The sequence below is a fragment of the Heloderma suspectum genome, chromosome 3 (genome assembly GCF_057233095.1).
Source record: "Heloderma suspectum isolate Gila_16-S chromosome 3, 16-S_ref, whole genome shotgun sequence".
In the NCBI taxonomy this organism is placed as follows: Eukaryota; Metazoa; Chordata; class Lepidosauria; order Squamata; family Helodermatidae; genus Heloderma; species Heloderma suspectum.
In genome coordinates, this window is record NC_139460.1 from 265,112,997 (window position 1) to 265,135,416 (window position 22,420).

The 22,420-nt window shown below is 43.8% G+C and overlaps 1 protein-coding gene across 11 annotated transcripts in view; it reads right to left on the bottom strand.

The window, feature by feature from the left end:
* Positions 1 to 1,675: 1,675 nt before the first annotated feature.
* DGKD (diacylglycerol kinase delta) overlaps positions 1,676 to 22,420 on the bottom strand; it is a 122,494-nt gene continuing 101,749 nt past the window's right edge. For 9 of the 11 annotated variants that reach the window (XM_084846756.1, XM_084846754.1, XM_084846758.1 and 6 more), the window contains 7 exons: positions 19,125 to 19,276; positions 18,902 to 19,013; positions 18,686 to 18,778; positions 16,461 to 16,580; positions 16,060 to 16,177; positions 7,715 to 7,845; positions 1,676 to 5,309 (listed from right to left, as the gene is read on the bottom strand). In XM_084846756.1, the coding sequence (XP_084702882.1) occupies positions 5,220 to 5,309; positions 7,715 to 7,845; positions 16,060 to 16,177; positions 16,461 to 16,580; positions 18,686 to 18,778; positions 18,902 to 19,013; positions 19,125 to 19,276 (816 nt within the window). In that variant the 3' untranslated portion in view covers positions 1,676 to 5,219. The remainder of the gene's footprint in view (positions 5,310 to 7,714; positions 7,846 to 16,059; positions 16,178 to 16,460; positions 16,581 to 18,685; positions 18,779 to 18,901; positions 19,014 to 19,124; positions 19,277 to 22,420) is intronic. The other 2 variants (XM_084846759.1, XM_084846755.1) reach the window with 1 other exon arrangement.

A 22,420-nucleotide genomic window follows, 5' to 3' on the forward strand; every position in this document is an offset into this window, starting at 1 on the left:
CCTGAAAAGGCATTAAGGTTACAATAGCTTGAATAGCTGCAAAGGCTACAATAGCTTGCAGAATGGAGCTGCTCAGAAGCTCAAAAGCAAGTCCTATGACATTATTGGACACATTGTGCCTCAGAAGCCAAGTTTCATGCTGCTTAGATGAGTCTCCCAGGAAATTCAAGAATATCAACAGAAATCAATGAAGCACCACCTAATGATCACCTGAGCAGAGCTTTGCCCATAGCACTTTCCTTTCCATCTTCCTTCATATAGTCAAACCAAGGGCACACAAGACATAAAGGATGTGGCGGTACAATGCATAGAATGGCAAGTAATGCATGTCTGGTGACTCTTTGCCACATGTAGATTTTGGTATGTGACTCTTAGGCTTAGGAAGAACTACGGAAGCCACAGTGCACTACCCATTTTATTCCTTCTTGCTCCTGGGAGGAAGAACAGGACATTGTTCCGTGAGTATGTCATAGCAAAATGAGAGAGACAATTGTGCAGGGGTACGTAAAGGTGAGACTCCATGAAGACAGTTAAATATTTGAGGAAGACTTTACAACTCCAGGCTACACTCCTCTAGCTGTTGCTCATGACTTACTTTCAGAGTTGTCTTATTGTTATATTCCTCTCATAATGCTTCTGGCAGGTGTTCTAACACGATGGCCTATAGCCACAAGAGAGGGGTTAGCCAGGTCTCATTTACCACAAGGCATCTCTGTGTACTTCTGTGCAGGAAAAAATCACTTGTGATGACTTCATTGCTGGTAAGGCCTGAACTTGGGAATAAAGCATTGATGGTGGAGGTTTCTGTGTAGTCTAACATCTCTATTGTCAAAATTTGTTTCAGGTGGTGAGGAGAAATAAGACATTTGGGGAAATGGGGCATGTATGTATCTCTAGACACTAAATGTTTCCAATTCACCCATCTCTTGCAAGAATGCAGTTTCCCTCTTCTAGTCCCATCCACTGCTGAGGAGTGGCATCTGGAAAAGGAGATAGTAATAGGATGCTTCCTCCATACTGACATGGGAAGGAACTATTGAGAGAGCGTGAGAAAAGCTTCAACTAGTCACTAAGCATCACTAATGACATGGAAAATCATGTCAGTGTGGTGTAGTGGTTAGAGTGCTGAACTAGGACTGGGGAGATCTAGGTTCAAATACCTATTTAGCCATAAAATTCACTGAGTGCCCTTGGGCCAGCACTACTTCTCAGGCTAACCTAACTCACATGGCTGTTGTGATGATAACAAGGGCGGCAAGGGAGTGATCAATGTACACTGTCTTGAGCTCCTTGAAGGAAAGGAGAGCTATAAATATAATAAATTAATTAATAAATAGAGACAATTCACAGGTACCTGAAATGCTTTCAGGTTCTTTCTGCTCGCTGTTGTGCATAAATCTATGCATAATATAGTTTTTTAAAAATCATAATTACACTTTTAAGCTTCTTTTTCTCTATAGGGCCCACAATTACCCATCAGTCTTAATATATATGTCAATAGATATTACTAGCACAACATTCAGCAGAACCAGTTAGATGAGTTATGGCTATACCACCAAACACAAAAAACCCCTCTTGACTTCCTTGAACAAAGCTTCTCATTTTTGATAAGGCAACATTAAATGCCACTTCCTCCTTGATGAATACAACAACAAATCAATGCTTTACAGCAATGTCAGAAACAGATTGTCTTTATATACAAGAACAATATATTTACAACAATCAGCTGCAAAATATGTACATACAAGAGGTGTTTCCATGGTATCACGGTATAAATTAAAATAATAAATAGCATGTTCTATTCTTAAGGCACAAAACCTTCTTCCCAAGACTGTACAGAATGGAAATGCTTCCGTATGCTTTTGACAGATCATCGGAATGGTTACAACACCCCTGAAGAGCAGTCATCAGTGGACAACAATACAGACATCAAATGACTTATAAAAACAATCTTCTTTCTTTTCTTTACATCACAAATATCTGTTAAGATACAAGGAGTTCTTTTTGTGTAAACAGTCTTTAATTTACCACTCATACTATATTCACTTTTAAATAATACTCAAAAATAATTTTTAAACAATATAGGTGGTCAGAGCTTTTCAAGAGATACTGACACCAAGTGCCTCTTTACCGTTCCTATCAGAGATGCAAAATCTAGTGGAATTTGTACTTCTTGAGTGTCCATAGACTGAAAATATGAATATATCCACTAGAATTAAACATAATAAATAACTTTGGCTGCTATCCTATGCATACTTACTTGGGAGTGGACCATCTAATTGAGTGGGAATTATTTCTGGAGTAAACATGCATAGGATTGTTGTGCACATCCGTGTCTAATAGCTGCAATGAATTGAAGGTGGATATTGTGGGCACTAAAATGCGCCCTCGGATGAAAGACGTACTAGACCATAGGTTGAATCCAGTTAGCCCCCTCCTGCTGGGAGGGCTTCAGTCATTGGAACAAGGATGGAGGCAATTCCCCCAGTACACCTTTAAAATGGACCCTCTGGAGCTGATTTTGGGAGGGAGGGGTACACAGGGCACTGCAGGGCAGGGGAAAAGGAAGTCAGCTGTGTGAGCAGAAATCCGCTCACACAGCATCGGAATTTGCCCAGTGTTATTAAGGTACAATTCCTTCTTCCAAAGGAATTCAGGACTGGCATTTTCTTGGATAAATTCCTTTACAGGAAACATCAACACACCTCCATTGAAATTTAATGGACCCAATACAAAACACACTAGCAGTAATATTCCAGTGGTGCCAAGAAAAATGGGCACAAAACATCCAAAATTATGTGTTTTCCCTCAAAACAGAACACTTTCTTGTTTCTAACTCTAAGTATTTCAAAGATGTAAAATGTCTGATGACTAGGCAGTAGGGTCACCTCATGCCTTACAGGTCATATTTTATTAAATCATAAATAAGGTTGAAGCTCTAAAGTCTCCAAGGTAAAATGTCTAGCTTGCCATTGCACTCTTAACAGTGTGTTAAGTATCTTTCCTTAGCTGGCAAACTCGTTTTCCAATAAACAATACCTTAGAAGACACCAGGAGGTACAACTCATGGTGGCTTGATACTCATTTTGCCAGCCTGATGCACTGACATTTTTTATCAAGTCTGGGACCCAGAAGTTCTGTTTTGCATGAGAAGACTGCTTTATTTCCAATAGCAATTAATGCATTAAGGATGTGCCTTGAGCCTAAATCAACTCTCTAAATGTGAGTGCAAATCCAAAGGTGCTTGACTTAAACACAAATCTCATTTTCTAGGCCAACAGAAAAGATGGAACACTTCCTGCCCATCTGGCCCAAGGTGTCAAGTGATCCTTACAAAGAAATACACTGGGATGTGTTGAAGGAGTGATTCAAATTCAGGAAGACAATTCCTTGAGAGAACTGCAACTGTGCAATCCAGAACCCCTTGCAAACATAGATCTTATCAAAGGGTGATGCCACGTAACTTCACTACAGAAAAGGTATCCTATCAGGCTGAGTCAAGGGACAATAATGAAACTCCTCCTCTTTGGGGAAGACCAATCCACTCAGGAGCAAATAATGAAAGCCTCTTTGATTCCACATGAGTCTAAGAGAAGCATAAAAGCAAGCACTGCAGTTCTTCCACGCTTAAAGGAATAGAGAATGACCTTTTTTTTTTTCTTTTTTGCTGCATCTTTCTCCAGAGTTATCATACGATGATTCTGCTCCCTGAGGTGTTCACCAGGAAATGGAAGAGGCTGTCATATGTTTCTCACCGATAATAAAGTGCAGGAATAATCTATTTGATGGCGGCCTACTGCTAAGGCTTGCACAGACCCTCATTAGCATCGTAGCACATGAAAGCACCTGGAGAGTGAACTTTGTGGTGAATACCTGTGTGCCTTGCAATTCACAGTCCTCCAGTGTACACAGGGAATTCAATACAGAGAAAGTAATCTATACCAATAAGGCAAAACATCTCTGCAAACAGTGATAATTCAACAGAGCCAGCTCAGGTTTAAGATTTCTCTGTAAATTATATTAGACTGTAGTTTTCTGTACATAAAACCATGTCATCATCTCTTGTAAAAGTGATGTCAAGAAGAAACAAGACTAGATGGAATGCTAAAGTAATCACTAAGGAAATTCTGAAGAATTCAGTGAAACTTAAACTACTAAAGATTTGGCAGAGGTTCTCCTAAAACAGAGAAAAGACTGCATATATTTTAAGCAACAATGCTCTGGCTTTGTAAAATTCAGGAAACAGTCATGAAAAGTAAAGAAATATTATACCCTGCCAAATCCTATGCACAGATGGTTCCTCTCTGTCTCCAAAATGCCATTCTGATTTCATTCATTAAAAACTTAGTAGAACCAGAGGCTTATTCCCCGAGCAGCAATTTCATAAGGAATCAGCTCATTGTGCCACTTTGGATGCATTTTTGGGATCTTTAAATATTTCTAGGCACTTGATGTTTTAAGCCAGAACAACATGCAATTGCATCCCTTTGGCATCTACAAGCATTATAGAGTAGGAATACAGGAGAATGAGACAGTTTTAGTCTTAAGGATAAGTTATATCATTAGAAAGGAAAAATAAACTCTGCACTTATATATCAGTGGTCAATTCATTTCTCTGGCACCACAGAAAGGGCACCAATTGAGAAAGAATTTCTTCCTAATTTGAATCCACAGTACTCATTACAAAGGCTATGTAGTAATGGTCTGATATTATATTTGGTGAATTTATTTCTTTGGGTTGCCCCACGTAGTTTGCTTATAATTCAATGTTTTCTTCTTCTCAATAGCTAATATTTATCATTGTGTATGCATGAGTAACAGGTGCTTTCATAGCTCTTAATATCTGTCACAATCCTCAGATCATAAGGTATGTTGGAGTATTGGCATTTAATATTGGCTTTTTGTCCACAAAAAGTTGCTGGTCCACATGCTAGCTTAATGAGGCTGGCTGAAGCTATAGCATGCAAGTGTGCCCAGGCCTGAGTAAAGGTGGAGGCTGATGAGGACAAGTAACACTGTCTTTGAACACAAGGTGCCACTGAATTGGATAGCACTGTACCCCACATCAGAAGGTAGCACCATGAAAAGTTGGATATGAGCTCTGAACACTGATAGTGTTTGGCTGATCCATAGAGAAAATTCTGAGCAAGTCTGCTCTGCGAGGTGACAGTTGCGCAGACATCAGGGGGAATGGTAGATACAGGCTCTGAAAACAGAAGTTAAGCCTCGCTGACAGGAATATTCCTGCTCAGTTCCTTGATCCCATGTAATATCCTCTTCATGTGGCCCACTTTGGTCACACCTAGGTCCTGAAAAAGAACAGGAAAAATGATCTTAGGATACACACACACACACACACGTCAATGGCAGAATACAAATCAGTTGAATCAAAAAACTTGACCAAAACAACAACAAGGCAGATGTAGTATCTCAAAAAACAAGTAATAAAAGGCCACAGAGCTTGACAAAGTAGTACACTGTTATGGAATAGGCTTGGTGAAGCAATAATGCAAACCACATAGAAATTCAGAGATGGAAATTTAGTTAGTAGACAGGAAGATCTGCACAGATCTTAGGAACAAAGCCAGCACTGCAAAAAACATACTTCAGAAAGTGATAGATCATGTGTCACAAAAATATAGTTCCTTCTGTACCAGATACAAGTGACCTAAGAGAACACGCAACTTGGGAGTTTGTACATTCACAGTCTCTCAACCTGCAGTTTGTTAGTACACATATCCTTCACCAGACAGTTTATTTATTTATTAGATTTATTAATCGCCCATCTGGCTGGTCACCCAGCCACTCTGGGCGATGTACAAGTATGTAATAAAACAGTTTAAAACAATAAAATTCTACAATAAAAACATCATTTTCTAAAAATACCCTAACCCACCCCAAATGCCTGCCTGAACAACCACGTTTTTAATGCGCGGCGGAAGCTCATTAAAGAGGGGACCTGGCGGAGTTCCCTAGGGATGGAGTTCCACAAAATGAGGGCCACCACAGAGAAGGCCCTCTCCCTCATCCCCACCAGTCTAGCTGTCCTGGCTGATGGGACAGAAAGAAGGCCATCCAGGATTGATCTTGGTAAGCGGCCTGTCTGGTGTTGCTGGAGGCGCTCCTTAAGACAGGCTGGGCCGGAACCATATAGGGTTTTAAAGGTCAAAACCAACACCTTGAATTTGGCCTGGAAAACAACTGGTAACCACTGCAACTCCTTCAGCACTGCAGTGATGTGATCTTGCTGGCGGCTGCCTTTAATCAGGCGAGCCGCCGCGTTCTGTACCAGCTGCAGCTTCCAAACCGTTTTCAAGTGTAACCCCACGTAGAGTGCATTACAGTAGTCTAAACGAGAGGAGACCATGTACTACCAATGGGAGCAGATGGTCGGGAAGGTAGGGGCGCAGCCGCCATATCAGATGGAGTTGGTACAGCGCTGTCCAGCTCACAGCTGACACCTGAGCTTCCATGGACAGCTGGGAGTCCAAAATGACCCCCAGGCTGTGGACCTGGTCTTTTAAGGGTAGCTGTACCCCTTTCAACACCAGATCAACATCTCCCAACCTCCTCTTGTCTCCCACCAGAAGTACCTCAGTCTTGTCAGGGTTGAGCTTCAGCTTATTCCTCCCCATCCAGCCACTCACTGTCTCCAGACATTTGGACAGGGATTCTACGACCAACCTTGGTGAAGATTTGAACGAGAGGTAGAGCTGCGTGTCATCTGCATATTGATGACACTGCACCCCAAACCTCCTGATGATAGCCCCCAGCGGCTTCACATAGATGTTAAATAGCATCGGGGAGAGGATGGAACCCTGTGGCACCCCACAAGTGAGCGGCCATGGGTCCGAAACCTCCTCTCCCAGTGCTACCCTCTGGTACCTGCCGGAGAGGAAGTTCTACTTTCATATCAGTAGGGAACCACATTAAACTTCTGCAACAGACACAGCATCTCCCCAACGCTAGAAAAAGATTAGCAGAGCATGTCTAGTTGGAGCCAGTTTGGTGTTCCCTAAAATTGTGCTTGCAGTTTTTGCTGCCACTGCTTGATCACAACAAGAAATAGAAGCAAAGCATGGAAAGGTACATGTTTTGTATTACAGTACTCATTGCCCACACAGTACCTTTGAGCCATCCAGAACCTGGAACAATAATCAGATTAACTGTTGTGCTGGGCTGTTGCCTGGATCCTGTTGCTCATGTGGTTGAATGAACTGTGCATGCAGCCAATATTACACTGCCTTGCAATTTGCACTGGTGCAGACACAGCCTAAGGCTATCTGCAGGCTGTGGTGTTATGTAGTTCCTCAGTTATCCGTATTAACTAAAATACAGCTACTTGTTCAATTACATTTAACAAAAATGTATACTTCATGAATGGGGGATCAGAAAACACCAGATTAACATCTTTCAAGTAACAGCATTCAGATGTTAAATTCTAGGAGACAGTGATGAATTGTATGCCTGATCTCCAACTTTAGAAGACTTGGTTTATGGATTTTACAAGATCTGAGTTCTGGGCCAAGTTTGGGTTCTGGGCCAAGAGTCTTTTCTCAGATCTAACTCTGATAACCCACAAGTGTAAGGTACGCTATTACTCTGTCTAAAGCCACCTAGAACGGAGAGTACGCAGACCAGCTCCAAGCATAGTCAGCACAGATGGCCATGCAAATGCAGGTGGCTATTCTTGACGAGTTGCTCATGAAAGTACCTTGAGGTCTCTCCGTTCGAGATGCAGGAGCTCAGAGCCCCGGACGTCATGCCGGATGAAGATATCCTTATACTCACAAAGACTGAGATGCTCAAGCCAGGCCGCAACCTCCTCTGTTCCCCACAGATGAACTGTCAGAGATGGAAAAGTAGGAGTGTGTTGAGTACCCAAAAGCCCAGAGGAAAGACAGAGAGAAAAAGGTAATCTCCAGCAAACACCAAAGTAGCAAAAAGGGAAAAGGGAACACAGTCCTATAACATTACAGAAGAAAGAATGACAAGTGGTTCAACAATTCCAAAACAAGGGAAGGGAAGCAAGGTTACAAAGAAAGACATGGTCTTAAATGGAGGCTAAACGTGGTGAAAGCTGTTTTTACCCAATCAATTATTATGCTACTGATAGCTTACATCACTGGATCCTTGCTACATAATCTAAGAAGCAGCTACTTAATATGATAAAATGTGTGCAAGAACAAAATAGATGAGCACAAAATGACAGGGGAATCCTGCAGCCAAGATGACTTTCTATTTGTCAGAAGACAATTCTAGGTGTTCACTGACAAAGTCCAAAATCTCATCTTTAAAAATGTCTGTTCTGCACCTTTGGCCCTATTCAAACGATACAAATGTGCATACCAGCACTTCTATACATGATGAGATCAGGAGCTGAGATACTCTTTCTCTGCCCTTCCTCTTTAACATGCCTAGAACACAATGCCCACATTGGGAGAAACCATAGAATCACAGGGTAAGGTGCCAGGGGCAGGGAGAATCAGGGTTCCCAGCAGCCAGGGTCCAGCATGTTACCTCTTACACCATGAGGGCTGTGTTTCTGCCAGAAGCCTTGCAGAATGGGCTGTGTTTCTCAAGGGCAGCACCCAGGCTGCAATAAAAGTTCACCACCTGACTGAGCACTCAGTCAGCTGATGCCAAGGCCCAATCCTGCTCCAACAGGCCCTAAAACTGCAAGCTCCGAGATTAGTCTCCAGTTTGAACTGTCTTGCTGTGTAAGGATTCTGACAATGCAAGCTCATGATGTCTTATCCTACACGGATGCCTTTGGAATGTGACATTTTCTATAGGATCTTGTGTTCATCAATTACTGCTTATAGAACTGAATCCTTGCCTGCTGTGCTACTCACCACTGGCCACATCAGACTGATACCTGGCTCCCCTGCCCCACTGCCAAAACCAAGCCACTTGGCTGAGGTTTGACCCTGGACAGACCCTGACAGTCAGGGAGATCCCATGTTCAAATAAATGTGTTACCTTCTACACAGAGGGCAGGGAGGAAGTGCACAAGTCCCAAATCCACTCTCAATCTCATTGTAAAAAGTCTCCAGGAAGAGGTGATTATTATTATTAATAACAACAACATTAATAACAACATCGTGGGACACAGTGGTTGCATTTGGACCATCATATCTTGGCTTAATAAGCCAAGGTACGAATGAGCCTTTCTCCTGCTCACGCAGCCCCTTCTCTCCTCTCTCTGCACCATGTCTGAATGAAATGTAGAAGTCTCCAACTAACCAGAGTTTCATATTTCATTTGAACCAGGAAACTATGGTTACCAGCTTTTGAACAAGTTGGGGTCTTAAACCAAATTCAAACCATGGTTTAAGAACCTGGCTTGTTCCAAAGCTGGTAACCACAGTTTTCTAGTTCAGATAAAATAGGAAACTAGAAAGTTGGGTACTTACTGTGAAGTTCCATCCCGATTCAGTGTGCAGGAGACATCCATCATGAGTTAACTCCTCCCACTGGCCAGGACAGGCAAGGAACATGTGACCAAGCTTTTTGCTTTGGCCCTGGCCTCTGTGGCTCCTCCCAGCCAGTTCTTTTCTAGCCGACCATTTGGACAGAGTAGCTATTTAGGAGCCATTAATGTAGTAATTCAAGAAACAGAAGGTAGAACAGAAAAGGAGAAAAATCCCTCTCTGGGTATTGGCACACTCCATGAGAAAAATTGTAATAAATTATAGTATCAACAGGGTGGTCAGCCTGCCAGAGGGTGCGGTATGGATGTTTCCTGCGCACCAAATCAGAATGGAACTTCACAGTAAGTACCCAGCTTTCCATTCCCATCCGGTGTGAAGGAGACATCCATCATGGGATGTACAAAAGCTACTATTCCCATAGGGCAGGCCGCATAGCAGGCTGGCCCTATGGCTGGGGTAATACCTGTTGTAACACTCTACGTCTGAAGGCTATTTCAGCAGAAGCGTATTTGTCCATCCTATAATGCCTTACAAATTCATGGTGTGAGGACCACGTGCTTGCCCTACAAATCTCTGCTGAGGGGCATTAGTAGAAAAAGCCGCTGAGGCAGCCACAGCCCTGGTGGAGCGTGCTGTAACATGTGCAGGTTTAGGGAGTTTTTTAACCTCATAGGCCGCAAAAATACATGCTTTGAGCTACCTGGCAAGGGTAGCACAGGAAGCTTTCTGCTCTAATGCTGTTGGATGAAAGGAAACAAATAAGGAATCGCAACCTTGGAGTTCCTCAGTCCTCTTAAGGTAGATTTTGATGGCCCTTCTAACATCCAATTTGTGCCAGGCCTGTTCAGAGGAGTGAGTAGGATTAGGGCAGAAGGAGGGAAGAACAATTTCTTGCATTCTATGAAAGAGAGTGTTAATTTTGGGAATGAAGGATGGCTCTAACTGGAGTGTGACAGAGTCCTTGCTGAACTAGCAGAGGTGGTTCCTCATGGAGAGAGCCAATAATGCTGAAACTCTCCTAGCAGAGGTTATAGCTACCAGAAATAAAACCTTAAGTGAGAGGAAATATAGAGATATAGTTCTGAGAGGCTTAAAGGGTGGAGCATTGAGAGTAGAAAGGACTGTATGCAGGTTCCATGTAGGGAAACGGTGTATAGCTGGAGGGGAGATAAGCAACGCTCCTCGGAGGAATCATTTAACATGTGGATGAGCACTAAGTAGCTTGTGGCAGGGCTTGGAAAGGACAGAAGAAAGAGCTATGGCTTGTCTTCGAAGCATGTTTGCTTTGAGTCCCATATCTAGCCTTGCTTGCAGGAACAGGAGCAACTCTTTGATTCCTGCCATCTTGTGATCTATGTGTTTCTTCCTGCACCAACAAATGAAAGCCTTCCAGGTTGTTTCATATATTTGATTGTGGGATTGTCTCCTCAAAGAAAGCATGGTGTTTATTACCTTGGCTGAATAGCCTAGGGAGAGGAAGGTGAGGCGTTCAGTAGCCAGGCGGCAAGCTGCAGCCAGGGTCCAGAGGCCACACAGTGCCTTGCATGAGAAGATCAGGTGTCAATGGAAGGAACCAGGGGTCTGACTCCACCAGTTGTAGGGTATGGGACAACCAAGGTCTCCGGGGCCAAAAGGGTGTTATGAGTATTATGGTTGCCCATTCCTCCTTGATCTTCCTGAGGACTCTGGCCAAAAGTCGAAATGGCAGGAATGCGTAAAGTTTGCCCCTGGGCCAGGGGGAGTGGAGAGTATCTGTGGCTTCTGCTTTTCGAGCTAGATGTTTGGAGAAGAAGTGAGGTAGTTGATTGTTGAGTGGGGAGGCAATTAGGTCCACCAGAGGTGGGCTGAAGTGATGGCAAAGATTCTGAAAAACTGTTGGATTGAGTTTTTGGACTGAGCCTGGGTCGAGCTGTTGTTGACTGAGAAAATCGGCTTCCGTGTTGAGGGTCCCCTGGATGTGCTGTACAGTAACGGACAGGACGTTGCGTTCTGCCCAGTGGAGGAAGGAAGAGCTCTCCTTGTGAAGAGATGTAGATTTTGTTCCTCCTTGGTGATTTATATGGGCTAAAGCTGTGGTGCTGTCTGTTCTGGCTAGGAAGTGGACAGGACCCGTGAGTTGGACGAAGTGTTTGATGGCAAGGTAGATTGCTCATAACTCCAACCAGTTGATACTGTGGTGTTTCACCTCAGGAGGCCAGATCCCCTGAAAGGGATGGCCCTAGCAGTGAGCTCCCCAACGGTCCAGGCTGACACCTGTGGTCACAATGATGCGACAGCGTTCTTGGATGGGTGTGCCCTTTGCTATTTTGTGTGGTGTTCTCCACCAGAGGAGAGAAGTTCTGACTGATTGTGGCGGAATGACTTTGATGTGGCATCTGTGGATTATTTTGGACTGAAAAGGGAGAAACAGCCACTGAAAGGGTCTGGAATGTAACCTGGCCCATGGGACGATGCCTAAACAGTATATCATGAGACCCAGCACTTGAGCAAGGAACTTTACATCTGCTGATCAAGCTAGGAGGGACTTCACCACCTGGTGAATCTTGGATAACCTGTCTGGGGCCAGGGAGATTATTCCTTTGGAAGTGTCTAAAACTGCCCCCAGGTGGACGAGTGATCGGTAGGGTTGGAGCTGGCTCTTTTGGACGTTTATCAAGAACCTGTGGTCTTGGAGACAAGACAGAGTGATCTGCATGGGCCTTTGACAGTGATGCAGACCTTAGAAGAAGGCTGCCTAGATAGGGGTAATGTGAATGGCCTTGAGTCTGAGGTGGGCTACCGCTGCTAGCATTCGCTTGGAAAAGACTCTTGGTGCTGATGCCAGGCCGAAAGGCACTGCCCTGTACTGAAAATGGTGCCCTTTGTAGAAGCGGAGAAAACTCTGGTGTTGTGCAGCAATATGCACATGGAGATAAGCCTCCGTAAGATCTATGGATGAAAGGTAATCCCCCTGATGCACAGCCTCCTTGATAGTCTGGAGGGTCTCCATCCTGAATTTGTGGTATGCCACAAACCTGTTGAGGTGTTTCAGATCCAGTGTGGCACGCCAGGAAGACCCTCCCTCCTTGGGGACCAGGAAAAGAAGTACCCCCTGGAAATGCTTGGGAGGTGGGACAGGCTCTATTGCCCCATCTCTCGGAGGTGGGCAATTTCTGCTGCCATCAGTTGTTGTTTGTGAACATACCCAGAAAGCGGGGAAAGAAGAAACCTATTTCTGGGAGTGGAGTGAAACTCCAGGAAATAGCCATGTTGAATAATGTTGAGAGTCCAGGTGTCTGTTCCCACATGTGAAAGAAATGTTGTAGCCTTCCTTCAACATGTGCAGGAAGGGAGTCAGAATTGTTGGTGAAGAGCTTTGGAGGACTGGGGCAGGCCTAACCTTCTGAGGTTGGAGGTCTGAGATCTAGGTCAGAACCTGGTTCTCGACCATGTTGGCTTTGTGAACTTATAACTGCATGGTCGAAAGGATGAATTGAATGGAGATCTGAAGGAACGAAAACAAGAGGAGGAGGGAGCTTGGCTAGAGAACCTCCTCTCATCCCTCTTCAACAAAGAGGGCATAGCCCTCTTCTTAACTTTGGTTTCCACTAAAATGTTTTTGGCTTCTTCTCCAAAGAGGTACGTTCCTACGATAGGAATTGTGCTTAGGTTTCCTTTGGAATAAGCATCCACGTTCCAGTGTTTCAGCCACAGTGAACATTTTGCCACCATGGTTGAAGCAATGGAACGTGTTGCAAAAATCTGGAATCCTGTGTAGCATCTGAAAAGAAGGTGTATGTCTTCTATAATTGAGAAAGACTCCTGAGCAAGGAAAAACTATCCAGCTTTTTATTGTTGATAATATCTTCAACCCACAGGAGAGTGGCTTGAGGGGGAAAAAGAAGCTGTACAGGAAGCACGGAGAGTGAAAGCTTAATGAGCTCTTTTCAGCGCTGCTTCAATATGTTTTTCACTAGGATCCTTGAGTGGGGAATCTTCATCCTTAGGATTTATGGCTCCTGAAAGTAAGACTGGCACTGGAGCATCAACTCAAGGAACCTTAAGTTCTTCCATAATTGGCTGTGGTACGGAGTAAAATGTTTGAGCTATGCTAGAACTCCTTTTGGCTTGGCAGGGGGCCTTCCATTCAGCTTTAACCAATTTTTCAAAGGAGGAAGGAAAAGGTATCTCACAGTTAGCTGGCTTAGGGTCTGGGAATAATGCTTCACTTCTGGAAGGCTACTTGGTTTTTTCCTGAGAAGAATTAATGTTCAGTGAAGCCATAGCTTTGGATAGGATAGGAAGAAAATCATCACTGTTAATCTTACACTGGAAGATTCATCCACTCTCCCAGGATCTGACCGTTCACCTGACCATTCATCTAACAAGAGAATCGGAGTCAGAGGGGTGCTCAGGCAAGATTCCCTTTTCCCTTGACCGTGAGGTGAGGGTCAGGAGAATCAGGGGCCGATTCAACAGGAGATGTGGGCAATTTAGTTTTATCAGGCATCTTGGAGTGCTTGGCCTGAAGTGCCCTCTTTTGTTTTTTCTTTGGCTGTGGGAAAGGAGAAGAACTGGAGTAAGGAGTCCTTTCCCTGCATTTTTTACATCCCCTTCATTGATCAGAGAGCTGAGCCAATTCCCTTCTGATGGCCTGTTGAATTCTTTTAAACAAAGCCTGAGCCTGGAGAGATAGGGGCTGTTGTTCAGCTGAATCTCCTGTGGGGGTTGCTGTGCCTCTGTATTACCCCTTGGAAAAGGCTGTGTTTGCAAAATACAGGCTGCACAATCCTGGGAAAATGAAACTGATTTTTGGCGGGAAAACAATGGGTGTGTCCAGCTGCCTCCTGCTCCCAGGGCCTCAAGGAGTGCTCAGCCCTCACAAACTCCTCTGGATTCATGTCTGGGTGGGCCTCTTCCAAGGCAGGAACTATGGAGAGGGTGTGAGAGCCCACAAGGGCTCTGCTCTGCTTGTGTTTGAAGAGCTGTGGTTGCCATGGCAACAGTGAGGCATGCGCATAGGCTATGCCTGGACACTGCTGGCCCTCCTGTAGACTCCTGACCTGACCGTCAGCTACTCAAGGTCAAGCTGGGGTGGTGCCTTGCAATTGGCAGCTGGATTCTGGACGACTCTGATATGCCTTACCGAAGGCGCCTTCTCTTTTGTCTTACCAGGTTTGGAGCTCTTCTTGGTAGGTGATGCCATCTTGTGGTGGAAAGGCAGAAGAGCCAAAAAAAATCAGCAAAACCTTTTGTTTTCTGTTTGTTTGTTTTTTAAAAGAGAGAAAAGACTAAATTAGAAAAAGAGAAAAGTTTTTTAAGGAAGAGGTAGAACAAGGACTGAAAGGAAAAACGAGGCCTGGAAAAGGAGATTGTTGAGGAGAGATAAGAACAAGCTCTGTCCTGGGCAAAGGCAAGGAACGAACTGGCTGGGAGGAGCCACAGAGGCAAGGACCAAAGCAAAAAGCTTGGTCATATGTTCCTTGCCTGTCCTGGGCAGTGGGAGGAGTTAACCCATGATGGATGTCTCCTTCTCACCAGATGGGAATATAGCCAATTGAAGATTTCCACATTTCATTCAGGTGTGCTGGGAAGGAAGAAGGGGCTGTGTGTGTGAGGAAAGGGCTTGATAACATCTCAGTTTATTAAGCCGAGATATGATCATCTGAATCCAGCCTGTGCGTTCCCTGCTGCCATCTCCATGAATAGAAGAAACAGAGAAGACCTGACACCCTCTTCACTTCCTTGTATCAAGGCAACAGGCACAGTGAACAAAGTGTTACTGCACATGCTCTAGACTATGAGTATCTTACAGGCACGCTGGCAATGTCTTCATGTTCCCCTTAGAGGAAAGAAGACTGGACATGAACATGTACAGCCATCCAGCCTTTCCACTAGCCTCTAAATAAGAGAAGGGATAACAGAACATTACAGTCCAGAAGAAAAAGAGAGAACATTTGCCACAAAATCATTGGGGAGAGGATGATACCATTAGCCCCATAGAACAAAAACAGATTGTCTTCGTATGAAAGAAAATAAGCCAACAAATCAACTAACCCAATTAGAAAGAAAGTGTCCTGATACCACTTGAATTGTTAATTTCAAGGGGCCATTTTAATGTCACAATAACCAATTAAAGTTCAGGATGCAACATGGATGATGCAGAATCTCCAGACAATTAGACATGATACTTGATTAAAGCCTGGGAGTGAATCAATGAGAGAAAATCATTAACCAAATTAGGGAATATTAGCATGGGAAATCTGGAGTTATGCGGACTTGGGCTCAACAGTCCTTTCGGTTTCTAAAACTTTATAAATCCTTGAACATCTCTGGCCTACTTTAAAATGACTTTAGTTTCTATCTTTCAGAATAGCTACTCAGTACAGTGGCATTATATAGCTCTGAGAGAGAACCTAGAAAATATGTTATTCTGCTATGGGAAAAATATAGGTATGAGCATATAAGAGACTTATTAACATAAATGAAAGGGGCAAACATAGGAGTGAGTGAGAGAGGAAGCTGGAAATATTGGGAGAAACAGAAGAGAAGTGCTTTTGCGTGTAGAGGTGGGACACATGTGCATATGCACATATGGATATGTATGCGAAGAAAGGCAGAGAGGAAATACACAGACAGGTGGTACCCGGCAATCCCAAGCTGCTACGAGTTTCCTTATTCTTGTTGTTTTTCTCTTTTTTAAACTTTGTCACCAGACGAAATTTGCCACTCCGGCTACGTTTAGAATAATCCAGCATTTGGTTCTACAGGAAAAAAAATATGGAAATGACAATATTTTGTAGATCTTCAACCCAGATAAGACATTTTTTCACAAGGAATGCCTATGAATAAGGACTCTTGCAGGGAAATGAAAAATTCCCACCTTAATTAATGCATGCAAATTAAATTAGGTGACATGGATTTCATTCAGGTTAGCTCAGAGACCTTTGACAGAGAAAGGTATCAAACTCATCCCTCCCACATCCCTGAGGTATCCCAGGGATATACAGCTCCCAGTGGCTCTGCTCTCTTCATTTGACAAGCTACCTCTTCATCACTGGGTTCCATGAGTTGCCACAGCCAAGGAATATCTGCTAGCTTCCTCATATGAAAGTCCATTTCTGTTAGGGCTGCTAGGAGCTGCTCCTTCTGTGGAGGATCCAACTGCTGCATTAGAAATGGAAACACAGAGGCACACTTAAGAGCTGCATAGCTGAATGGAGAATTGTTTAACTTCTATCAGACTCAACTATGGATAAATAACTACTAAGCACAATGGCCCAGTTCAGACAATCAATCCATTTTGTCTTAATAAGCTGAGATATGAATGAGTATTTTGCCCGTGCACATAGCCCCTCCACTCCTCCTGTCATGTAAATCAGGAAGTCTCTAATTAACTATAGTTCCCCCTTTAATAGAGCCTGGTGTGGCGCAGAGTGGTAGGTGGCAGTATTGCAACTGAAACTCTCCCCACGACCTGAGTTCGATCCCAGCGGAAGCTGGGTCCCAGGTAGCTGGCTCAGGTCGACTCAGCCTTCCGTCCTTCCGAGGTTGATAAAATGAGGACCCAGCTTGCTGGGGGAAAGGTAGTCATGACTGGGGAAGGCAATGGCAAACCACCCTGCTATAGTCTGCCATGAAAATGCCAGCGTAAGCAGGCGTCCCTCTAGGGCTCAGTAATGACCCGGTGCTTGCACAGGAGGAACTTTTCCTTTTTTTTCCCGCTTTCCCCCTTTAATCTATACAGGGAAACTATGATTACAAACTTTGGACAAAGCGAGGATCTTAAACCATTTTCCGAGGTTGGTTTAAGATCCTGGCTTGTTCTGAAATTGGTAATCATGAGTTTCATAGTTTGGATGAAATGGGAAACTATGGTTAATTAGAGACTTCCTGATTTAATCGTGGCTCATGTACACAATTAAAAGGGGCTGTGGGCAAAATGTGGTAAAAGGCTTTTTCATATATCAGCTCATTAAGCTGAAATATGATTGTCCAAATGCAGCCATTGTTTCTGATTTTAAAATGAAATACTTAAGGCATTCTCTTGAAGATTAATATTAAAAGTTCATTTGCCAAACAGCCACAGCTCTAAGCCTCCTTTCCTGATTTCACTGAATAAAAATGGTTATCACATGAAGAAATAATTTGAGTGCATAAGTTGTTCGCAAGTTAAAACATCTAAAGGCCAGGGCATCAATAAAGGTTAGCAAGAAGAAAAGAGACCTCTCAAAAAAGAGTTATGTTTACAATGCAAACTACCACAAGACAAAGCTATATTGTGTTGGTGCCCTTATCCAACCATCTACTTTTAAAGCTGCTGTTGAATTTTAAGCATATCCTATGTTTACAAAGCAGTGGGTGATCCCATGCCAGAAACACTGTCCCCAGGCACTGACAGTTGTTTCCTTCCTGGACCCAGACAGTTGGCAGGGTTTGTGCTGTCTTTCGACTGTGCAAAATTCCAGGAAATATGTCACAAGAACGATGTGCAATACCTAAAGACAAACAACAACCACTCTCATTGAACAAGGTAGAAAATGGACTTGCCTAGTACCTAATAATTGTTTGTGCCAGACAGAATGGAGGGAGAAAGGCAAGAGAAAGCGTTCAAGGATGGATTAGCTTTGGGAAACACACAGCATTTATGATGACTAGAGTGGCTGGGTGACCAGCCAGATGGGCGATTAATAAATTTAATAATAAATAGTAAATAAAAATGACTAAGCAGGAATTCAGTCAGATGCCTTCACACACTAACCATTACATTTGAGAGAAAAATGTTGGTTCTGAACACCTTAAGCCAGGGGTGGGGAACCTCTTTCAGCCCAATAGCCAAATTCAATTTAGGGAAGCTCTTGGGGGCTGCGTTCCAGAGATGGATGGGGCCGAAGGTAAAGGGGTTAGGGCCAGAAGTACAAAAAATACCAGCATATTGTAGCTTAGAGCTCTTATTGCCAGTAACAAAGCCTTAGGAGAGGCATTTCAATATCTTAGAAAAAAGGAAAAAACTGCACAAAAGCTGGGAAACCACCAAACGACTAGTGGGTGGGGGAAAGGGGATGGGGCCAGGGGAAGGTAGCATGGCCATTTGGGGAACTCAAAAGGGCCCCTTTGGGCCTGCAGGAGATAAAAACACTGCCAAATTTGAGTGTCCAGTATACGTGAATAAACAGCAGAATAATATTCTCACTAAGGACAAAAGAGAAGTAGAAGAAATAAGAAGTAGTAGAAATAACCAAAGAGAGATTTTCCTGCTGATTATCCCTTACCAGGGCCATTTTCCCAGCCAGGAGAAGTTCTGTCTCATTATGCAGGGCTTTAACATTATTCACCATCTCTACCACAAGGTTGCAGTTCAGGCCCTGTAGAAAGACCATAAGTGTAAGAACTGGAAATTGCAAACCAGTCTATCACAACATTTGGCAGTCAAAGAGCCCAACCAATAAGAACAAATTGGTAGCAAACCAAGAGAGACCAGCTAGTACCTCTGTAGACTTGGATTTAGCATATACTTTGTCCATAGACTTGGAGCTAGCATTGACTGCATGAGCAAGTTCTTGTTCCATGTCCTGGTAAGACTGGGCTATTTCACGAATGCTATAGAGAGGAGGGAAAACACAATAAGAGAAACTTTCTGGGTTGTTGTCTCATTCTGGCACCACCTTCTCCACCTTCCATTCTCCCAGGAATGGAAGAAGGTAGCCTCACCTGTGAATCAGAGCTCCTGCTGCTCGGCAAAACTGATTGATATGAGTGGACTCTTCTTCAGATATAATCTCTGGGTGCAGTGAGAAAGAGGGAGGTCGGGGCAGCTCACACTTTTGTTTGTCCTCCCAAGACTTTAGGGTGTTCTCAAATGCCTGAAAAAACCAAAGAACAGTTTCACTCCTCCAAGTCATTAATAAAGAACAGTTTATTAATGACTTGGAGGAGGAGGTGCAGGGAATGCTGACAAAATTAGCAGATGACACAAACTTGGGCGGGATAGCTAATACTTTGGAAGACAGAAACAAAATTCAAAGTTATCTGGATAGACTGGAGCGCTGGGCAGAAAACAACAGAATGACATTTAATAGGGGGAAATGCCAAGTTCTGCACCTAGGAAAAAGAAACCAAATGCACAGTTACAAGATGGGGGAGACGTGGCTCAACCACACTACAAGTGAGAAGGATCTTGGAATTGTTGTTGATCACAAGCTGAATATGAGCCAACAATGTGATGTGGCTGCAAAAAAGGCAAATGCTCTTTTGGGCGGCATGAATAGAAGCATAGCTTCCAAATCCCAGGAAGTACTAGTTCCCCTCTACTCAGCACTGGTTAGGTCTCATCTGGAGTACTGTGTCCAGTTCTGGGCACCACACTTTAAGAAGGATGCAGACAAACTGGAGAGGGTTCAGAGGAGGGCAACAAAGATGATCAGGGGACTGGAAACAAAGCCCTATGAAGAGAGACTGAAAGAACTGGGCATGTTTAGCCTTGAGAACCCCTTCATGGATCACTGCCTTGTTGTGGCAAAGGGGCTTGCGTAACTCAGTGAAGCCATAAGCTGTGCCGTGCAGGGCCACCCAAGACAGACAGGTCATGGCAGAGAGTTCTGACAAAATGTGGTCCACTGGAGAAGGAAATGGCAACCCACTCCAGTATTCTTGCCAAGAAAACCCCATGGAACGTATCACAAGGCTAAAAGATAAGACGCCGGAAGATGAGACCCTCAGGTCGGAAGGTGTCCAATATACTACTGGGGAAGAGCAGAGGGTATTTCCAAGTAGCGTCAAGAGTGAAGCAGCTGGGCCAAAGCCAAAAGGACACTCAGCTGTGGATGTGTCTGGTGGTGAAAAGAAAATCCGATGCTGTAAAGAACAATATTGTTTAGGAACCTGGAACGTCAGATCAATGAATCAAGGTAAGTTGGAGGTGGTCAAATATGAGATGGCAAGATTGAACATCGACATCTTGGGAATCAGTGAACTCAAATGGACAGGCATGGGCAAATTTAATTCAGGTGACTATCATATCTACTACTGTGGGCAAGAATCCCTTAGAAGAAATGGAGTAGCACTAGTCAACAAAAGGGTTGGAAAAGCAGTACTGGAGTACAATCTCAAAAACGATAGAATGATCTCAGTACGAATCCAAGGCAAACCATTCAACATCACAGTAATTCAACTCTATGCCCCAACCACTGATGCCGAAGAAGCTGAGGTTGATCGGTTCTGTGAAGACCTACAACACCTTCTAGAACTAACACCAAAAAAAGATGTCCTCTTCATCACAGGGGATTGGAATGCTAAAGTAGGAAGTCAAGAAATCACCGGGATAACAGGCAAGCATGGCCTTGGTGTACAAAATGAAGCAGGACAAAAGCTAATAAGAGTTTTGCCAAGAGAACACGCTGATCATAGCAAACACTCTTTTCCAACAGCACAAGAGGCGACTCTACACATGGACATCACCAGATGGTCAATATCGAAATCAGATTGATTATGTCCTTTGCAGACAAAGATGGAGAAGCTCTATACAGTCAGTAAAAACAAGACCTGGAGCTGACTGTGGCTCAGATCATGAGCTTCTTGTTGCAAAATTTCAGCTTAAATTGAAGAACGTAGGGAAAACCACTAAACCATTCAGGTATGACCTAAATCATATCCCTTATGAATATACAGTGGAGATGAGGAATAGATTTCAGGGATTAGACCTGATGGACAGAGTGCCTGAGGAACTATGGACGGAGGTCCGTAACATTGTTCAGTAGGCAGCAACGAAATCCATCCCAAAGAAAAAGAAATGCAAGAAAGCCAAGTGGCTGTCTGATGAGGCTTTACAAGTAGCTGAGGAAAGAAGGGAAGCGAAAAGCAAGGGAGGAAGGGGAAGATATATCCAACTGAATGCAGATTTCCAGAGAACAGCAAGGAGAGACAAGACGGCCTTCTTAAATGAACAATGCAAAGAAATCGAGGAAAACAACAGAATGGGAGAGACTAGAGATCTCTTCAAGAAAATCGGAGATCTCAAGGGAACGTTTTGTGCAAAGACGGGCATGATAAAGGACAAAGAAGGCAGGGACCTAACAGAAGCAGATGAGATTAAGAAGAGGTGGCAAGAATACACAGAAGAACTATACAGGAAAGATCTGAATGTCCCTGATAGCCATGATAGTGCGGTCACTGAACTTGAGCCCGACATCCTCGAGAGTGAAGTCAAGTGGGCCTTAGGAAGCATGACTAACAACAAAGCTAGTGGAGATGACAGTATTCCAGCTGAGCTATTTAAAATCCTAAAAGATGATGCTGTTAAAGTGCTGCATTCAATATGCCAACAAATTTGGAACACTCAACAATGGCCGCAAGATTGGAAAAGGTCAGTTTACATTCCAATTCCAAAGAAGGGCAACGCCAAAGAGTGTTCAAACTACCGCACAATTGCGCTCATTTCACATGCCAGCAAGGTGTTGCTCAAAATCCTACAAGCGAGGCTTCAGCAGTATGCGAACCGAGAACTACCGGAAGTACAAGCTGGGTTTCGAAGAGGCAGGGGAACTAGAGATCAAATCGCCAACATTCGCTGCATCATGGAGAAAGCAAGAGAATTCCAGAAAAACGTCTATTTCTGCTTCACTGACTATGCTAAAGCCTTTAATTGTGTGGATCACAACAAACTGTGGCAAATTCTTAAAGTGATGGGAGTACCAGACCACCTTACCTGTCTCCTGAGAGACCTGTACAAGGGTCAAGAAGCAACAGTAAGAACCAGACATGGAACAACCGAGTGGTTCAAAATTGGGAAAGGAGTACGACAAGGCTGCATATTGTCACCCTGCTTATTTAACTTATATGCAGAGTACATCATGAGAAATGCTGGGTTGGATGAATCAAAGGTCGGAATTAAGATTGCTGGGAGAATTATCAACAACCTCAGATACGCAGACGATACCACCCTAATGGCAGAAAGCGAAGAGGATCTAAAGAGCCTCTTGTTGAGGGTGAAAGTGGAGAGTGCAAAAGCT